Source organism: Cariama cristata, unplaced genomic scaffold (assembly GCF_000690535.1).
Source record: "Cariama cristata isolate BGI_N322 unplaced genomic scaffold, ASM69053v1 scaffold37564, whole genome shotgun sequence".
Taxonomy (NCBI): Eukaryota; Metazoa; Chordata; class Aves; order Cariamiformes; family Cariamidae; genus Cariama; species Cariama cristata.
In genome coordinates, this window is record NW_009615439.1 from 797 (window position 1) to 7,663 (window position 6,867).

Sequence of the window (6,867 nt, forward strand, 5' to 3'; positions counted from 1 at the left end):
ACCTAATAACAGGCCACTCGAGCACTTAGGGTCAGACATGATGTGCTACCAAGCTTACACTGATGCATATGAAATTTCATTTTCGGTTGTCATTTCTCCTTTCCCCCTGCTTTGCTGCACAGTGACACCAGATTTTCTACACCTCCTTTCTGTGTGCCCTGTGCCCAAAATGTCCCTTCTTAGCTGTTCCCCATCCTACTGGGACTATTCTGATGATGGTTTTCTTTCTCCTTCAGGTTCTGTATATCAGGAAGAGGAAGAGGTAAGTAACATCTGTTGTTGGCTGAAGGGAACTCAGTGCTTCAAAATCCAGAGAGAGCAAAGAAGGAGACAGGGAGATGGGGAAGAGCATAAGGGATGGCTGTCTGAGAACAAGCCTACAGGGAATCAGCTGCCTGTGAATGAGGCAGGGGTAGCGACACTGCACTCCTGTCTTGGCCCACCTTCTAACAGCAGAGCTTCAAAGACTCCTTCGCAGCTTTGGAAAGGAAAACATGGTTGAGCAGGAGGAGGTTAGGGATCCTGCAAACTCTTCATGCTTCATCTATGAGATGCACTAAAACCAAGGAAAGGGTTATGAGTGTATAAAGAAGCTGGGAACTCTGTCATCAGAGGTGTGGATCGCACAATTCAGCCATTCCCAGATCCCTGTGTTTTCCAACAGCACGGGCCGATGACACTGGCCTTGCAAGGCTGAAGGCCTCTTTAGCTGCCATCACAGCAACTGGCAGCAGCGTAGTGCAGAGATGCAGCATTCTAGCCCAAGGCTTAGCGTTTTAATTTCCTTGTTAAGCTCCTGGCTGAAAACAGAGAGGAGAGCAGCATGCAGGGAGACGCACGTCTTGATTCTTCCATCTCTGACAGCAGAGACACTAGTGATGACCCATAAGATGTGGTACCTCCTCCCTGCCTGACTCTTTGTGGCAGGCCTGGCCTGGCCATGGACTTTCAAGAAGTGCTGCTGCCCACTGTAAATTTCCAAGCCAGGCCCTGAAGCCCAGATCTGGGTACTGCCACAGGAGCAGCTAATGCTTGGCCTGTGAACATAGTGCTGCTGGAGATAATGGTTGTGTTGGTAAACCCATACGGAAGCATGGAAGGAATGTGTCATCCTAACACTTGCCAAAATAGATATTTGTGGTGACACTGCCAGTAATTGCTTGTGTGTTTCCCTCCCCCATCCCCCCAAAACTCAGCTACAGCCTAAGGCAGGGCTCTGTTTTCACAGGAGCATGCCCACCCACCCATCCTCATCCTCCATCTCTGAGCTGCCCAGTATTTAAGGAGACCCCTTGGGGTACTACAGCTCTGTCACTTGAAGCAATGATATAGGAATAAGAACAGTCTGTCCACAGGCATCAGCCTCCTATGAGAATCTATCTGTTTCCTATTTTCTATTTATTGTTTATTATTTTCTATTTATTTTTATGTATTTCAACTCCAGAGTTAAAGTACTACTCTTAGGCCGCTGGAACTCAAAGTGGACTTCTTCTGGCAGACACAGTGTGACATGGCAGGGCTGGCTTTTGTGGGCAGAGGGACAGGGGGAGAAGTTGCAAAATGCCTAGCCAGTATGTTCCACCATCTCTTTTGTCCAACCGCATAAAGCTTGATCTTTTAAGGTCTGCAGGAACTTAAATCCCTGTCTGATTCCTCTGTGCATAGTGCCTGCCAACATAGATTAGTGATGGCAATTAATCCCTATAACTGCACTCTGGGTATCTTCCACTCCTGCCAGCTGTGTGTAGTAGGTTCTTATCCTCATCCCTGCAGGACAGGATATGACCCTTATCCAGTCAGAGCAACAAGAGCAGAATCCCTGTGCAGCAGGAGAAACAGTCTGCAGAAAGCCACAGCAGTGGGGTGGGGAAGGCAGCCTGAGCAGCTGTAGTTCTCAACCAAACCTTTCCCTTTTCCCTCCCACGGGCAGGTTGGAGAAGCTACGGCACCAGCTCATGCCCATGTACAACTTTGATCCCACTGAGGAACAGGATGAACTGGAGCAGGAGCTGCTGGAACATGGGCGAGATGCAGCATCTTCCCAGGCATCACAGAGCAAGGTAGGCAGCAGGGCCCAGCGACTCTGTTACTACAACCACTGGAACTTGCACTGCGTTTTTTATAGAGTCAAAGAGTTTTTGTAGAGTTGTAGGGTAAGGAAACCATGTAAGACCTCAGGAGGACTTCCCTCATCCCTCCCAGCCCTGGAGATAGGGAGATTGAGCATTATGGAGTGCTTAGGATGGACTGAAGAGGCCAGCAACTAGGATGAAGAGCCTGGTGAGGCAAAGTGCTGGCTCTACTCAATTAGGAAAGGGAATAGGGCAACTGCAGTAATTAAGGGCGAGTTTACTACAGTTTACCACCCAGGGCACCACAAGGGAGCAGTAGGATGAATGCCATTTTCTGGGAGACAGGGCTTCAATACCCACAAAGCACTGAGGCTCCTTTACCCTGGCCCCGAAAAGCAAATAATTTCCACCTAGTTTTATGGCATCCCCTGCTTTGTCAAAGGATGTAATTGTGGATCAAGGCCTTGCTGAGGGAAAGCCTGTAATCATAAGTTAACTGTGCTGCAAGCCCAGAAGAACGCAGGCAGAAAGCCTGCACATTGTTGTCGCATGGCACATCTGGTCTTGTCAGCACCTCCAGGCCTACCTACCTGGGCACAGAGCAGGCATGGCTCAGAAAGGGAAAAGGGAGGAGAGGTCTCTGTTTGAATTTGGGGAGAGGAGAAGATGACTTTGCTTTGAGCACTTCTGAGTGTTCAAAGGCATGTAGCATGCTGAGAAATTATAAGGTGCTCAGAGACCACTGACTTACTGCATTTGTGAGTTAGGAAAGAGCTGGATAGCTTGGCCAGTTGTTTTTGGTTAATGGTCCAGACAGAGAGCCTCTTGTCAAAGACCTATCTCCTTCCCCAGTGTACCAAGAAGTAGGAAAAATAGGGAAGAAGGGCTTCTCACCATCATTTGCAGCCAGCTTCACAGTGTTTTCTGTTTCCTTTGTCACCACCACCGCAGTAAAAGCCTTTCTGAAAGACAGAGCCGGCAGGGATGGTTCAAACAGGTACGTCTCTTAGACAGAAATGCAGCCTCGCCTTAGAGTAGACATGTCTCCTTCCTTGAATCCCTCTCCAGCTGCTCTGTGTTGCCCGTGTCTTCCCTTGCTTTTCCAGTTCCAGGAGCAGGAGCAATTCTCCGTTTCCACACACTTTACACCTTCAGATAATCTGTAGCAAGCTTGGTGTGGGCAGAAAGAGAAAGAGGAGATAATAAATACAACTGTAATTATAAAATACTTGCCTTGAGACGTGCTTCCCAACCTGCTAAAGAGCACAAAGGAGACATGCGTATGTTAGAGTATGAAAGATAGTCATCATATTCCATACACTGGTTTGGGAAAGCAAGAAATATGTTGTATAAAAGCAAAGGGTCTTGTCCTCTGAGTAACACCTACTGGGAAAACATCAGATCCCCCTATTAGTGCTCATAGAGGACTTCGCTTCGGGTAGTAAAGGGGAGGAATGACAAGGCCAGAGTTAAACTTAGCACAGTAAAAGCAGATCCTTCCTATACAGGTACTGGCCAGCAGGATACCTCAGATCCCTCCAGAGCTTGCTAATGCACAGATACCTCTGCTTGGAAAGTATGCAATTTTAAAGGCTTAACATAATAAGAGGAGGAGAGTCTAAAACAACCACCAAAGTTCAGTCTATAGCATGTTTCCAGGCCTTCTTGATGTTTCAAGTCTTTTCATGCTGCGTTGGATATATAAATAGTGAGATCCAGTAATCCAATGATGTGGGGATTTTAAACTGGCATGGATGTGCTGACTTGCTCTCTGGCCTGTTGTATTTTTCTGTCACAGCCTTGTTAATGCCCTGGTAGTCAGCCAGCCTCCCCGTAGTAAGGGGCGAAATCTAGTTACAATACTGTGCAGTCTGTACCCAAACACGTGCACTTGAGCAAAGGCAGATTTGCTGGGTCTCATCTTTCACTGCTTCAATGCAGATTCTGCTGACAAGTCAAGGAGCCCTGCAGAGACCCAGCCGTCTTGTGTTCACAGACGTTGCCAGTGCCATCAATGCATGAACAGTACCTGCCCCTGCTCTGGGAGCGTGGTGAGACTGGGGAGGATGAAGCCAACAAACCAGTGACTTCCCGCAAGCATGGCTGATCCACTGAGCCCAGCTGGTCACCCTGTTGGTTTGTGTTACAAATAGGCACAAGCACTGGGAACTGTCGTCACTTTGGGAAGCAAACCCTCTGTGATGGTAGTGGTGAGTTTTTGGTGCGTCTGTTACCACTAAAAGGTCCTGAGTTCCAGTGTCTGGGCTGGTGCTGACTGATACCATCTACCAAGCTACGTGCTTAGGAACAGGGCCTGCTTTGTTGTAGATTAACTTGTCTCTGGGTCAGGGAAGGAGGAGAGGTGCATGTTTCAGAGAGCTGCCCCATTGGCTTTGTGCCACCAGACCCTAAGGAAAGCGATGAATGAGCCTCTCTGTACAGTGACCACAGCTTTGGCAGATCCTGGAGGGGGGACTGGTGGTAAAGGCCCTTTGAGCAAGGAGAGCTGACTCCCCTAGCTGAGTAGTAATCTGGAGCATGCCAGGGAAAACACATACTATGGGCTTATCCCCCTTGTGGCATGTGGGCTGCTGATAAATGTGCACCCAGGGTGATGTTGAAGCATGGGAAATTCACTAGCTTTAAAAAGTGAAATGGTGAACATTTGGCTGAGTACATCTTAACTGAGGGAGTGGCTAAATACCCCAAATTAGGGCTGCTGTATAGACAGAGGAGAATTCACATAGCCAGAGGCAGGGGATGTCAATGTCTGGCTATGTGAGTCCCTGCCACTGAGCTAGGAATAACGGTGCTTGGGCCACAAAGAGGAGTCAAGTAGAACTGCAGGTCCGATACCATGTATCCCCCTCCTGCTTTGGCTCAGGGAAGTTTCTATAGTGCAGAGCGTTATCCAGAAAAAAAGGTAAAGCCTTGAAATATTTTCTTTTAAATAAGGAAAAACGTGTATTGGCTCAACATTACAACAGCCCCATGTCTGCCCCCAGAGGTGACTGATCAGCTGGTTTGTACTTCCTTACCTGCCAGGACCTGCAGTCAGAGCCTTCTCATCTTCCTAAAAAAAAGAAACACGGAGCTTTGTGTTAGCCTCTGCTTACGTTACCTGCTAATGCAGAAGGTGGGACTAGACAGGTAAGCCAGGAGCTTCCCTGTAACCCTGTAATCCTTCAGGGCTGCAGGAGGGAGAGAGTGAGAAGGGGTCTCTGGCCACCTTGGCGTGCTGCAGTGCAGCATGGGGGCTAGCCTCTGCAGAGCCTTTTGTTGGCCACCAGCCCTGAGTGCTGCAGGCCAGCACAGCAGCCAGGGGGCCAGCAACAGAGCCTGCATGCAAGCATCAGTGCCCAGCCATGCACTGATCACCTCCTGATTTTTTTGCAGTACATACATTTGTCAGTCAGATCATATTCCATCCACCACACCAGTCAAAAGGGAATCAGGGCAAGCCAAAATTTGAACACAGATCTAAAGGTAGGCTTTATGCAAGGAGATGTTTCACTGAGTGGCAATTCAGGTATTGTGTGCTTTTTTGCAAGTTTGGACCTGCCAGTTAGTTTTTGTTCTCCCAAATCTTATTTTTTTCTTCCCCACTGTGATTGTTTTTTCCCCTGTATTCATTAAATGCAGACTCTTTCCAGGGCATGTGCCACTGACCCCTGCAGTGCACAGTTCCTTACCAGCCTTCCTTTCTTCACTGACACAGCTTCCCTCATGGCAGTTTTGCAGGGCTGAGTTGCTTTAATTTTTCAGTATGTCTCTTTCTTTTTTAAAACCAGGGAGTTCTGGAAGTGTATTAGGGCTAGGAGTGTCATAACCTGTGGAAAACAGCCCATCCTCCATACCCAGGAGATCTGGCAGGAGGCACTCTGAGGCTGCTGGTTGCTGCTGTGTTTGCATTCCAGGGATACTGTTAGAAGGAAGGTGCGTGGGTACAAATAATGTAATCTGGCTTAGGTCCTTAGAATTTGGACACTATCTGTGGGTCTCTTCCCAGAGGTTATGCCTACGTGGCCAGCTGAGAAGTAAATACATCACCCGACATGCATATGCACACTTACCATCTCTTCCAAGTGCTCACTGAGGGCAGGCAGGCAGAGAGTCAGCAGATTTCTCCCTTCAGCAGCTGGCACGTCGCTGCCTGTCACACTCCCACGCTCTGCAGCAGGACAGGGATGCAAAGTGGCAGCAGGGGTGGATGGCTGTCCTAAATCACAACGTTCCCCTTAGAACTCTTAGGATTGGAACTTCATTTGTTGTTTTGAACTTGATAAAAGGCAAGTGTAAGCTGAGCTGTTCCCTCAGACCAACAGCCTGTTTTGTGCTTTTTACCCAACTCCATGTGCTGCGCAGGCAGCTGCCAAGCAGCGCATCTGCCAGCTCAGGTGCAAAAACGTGCATCTTGTTCCATGTTAATGCTGAGATATATCTTCTATAGCAAATACACCTCCAGAGGAATTCTCTTTAACCATTCTTCCTATAATGGTAGGCTTTGTCCTGTGATGACTGCCCTTAGATTAAAGAAGTACAGATAGTAAGACTAAAAGAATATTACGGGTATTTGCTGGGCTTGTACTGGAGTATTCTTTTGGTTCAATAGCACCTCCTCTCACAGTTCTTGGAAGTATACGTGCAATTTAGCAGAAGCATTATGATGTAATTTAATTCAAGTGTTTCTGTGTTTTAAGCATTGAAATATAATTAAACTATTTACATGAAATCTAGTGTGATTGTCTTTCCCCCCCATCATTTGCATTTTTCCACAGAGAACTGCTGGAACGTA

At 47.8% G+C, this 6,867-nt stretch overlaps 1 protein-coding gene across 1 annotated transcript; it reads left to right on the plus strand.

The window, feature by feature from the left end:
- Positions 1-236: 236 nt before the first annotated feature.
- On the plus strand, positions 237-4,094 carry LOC104161378 (chromosome unknown open reading frame, human C3orf18; the record flags this gene model as incomplete). The annotated part of the gene is made up of 3 exons (XM_009699792.1): positions 237-262; positions 1,931-2,060; positions 4,014-4,094. Coding segments are annotated over 3 exons (237 nt in total), but the record flags the coding sequence as incomplete, so codon positions are not given.
- Between the last annotated feature and the right edge of the window lie 2,773 nt (positions 4,095-6,867).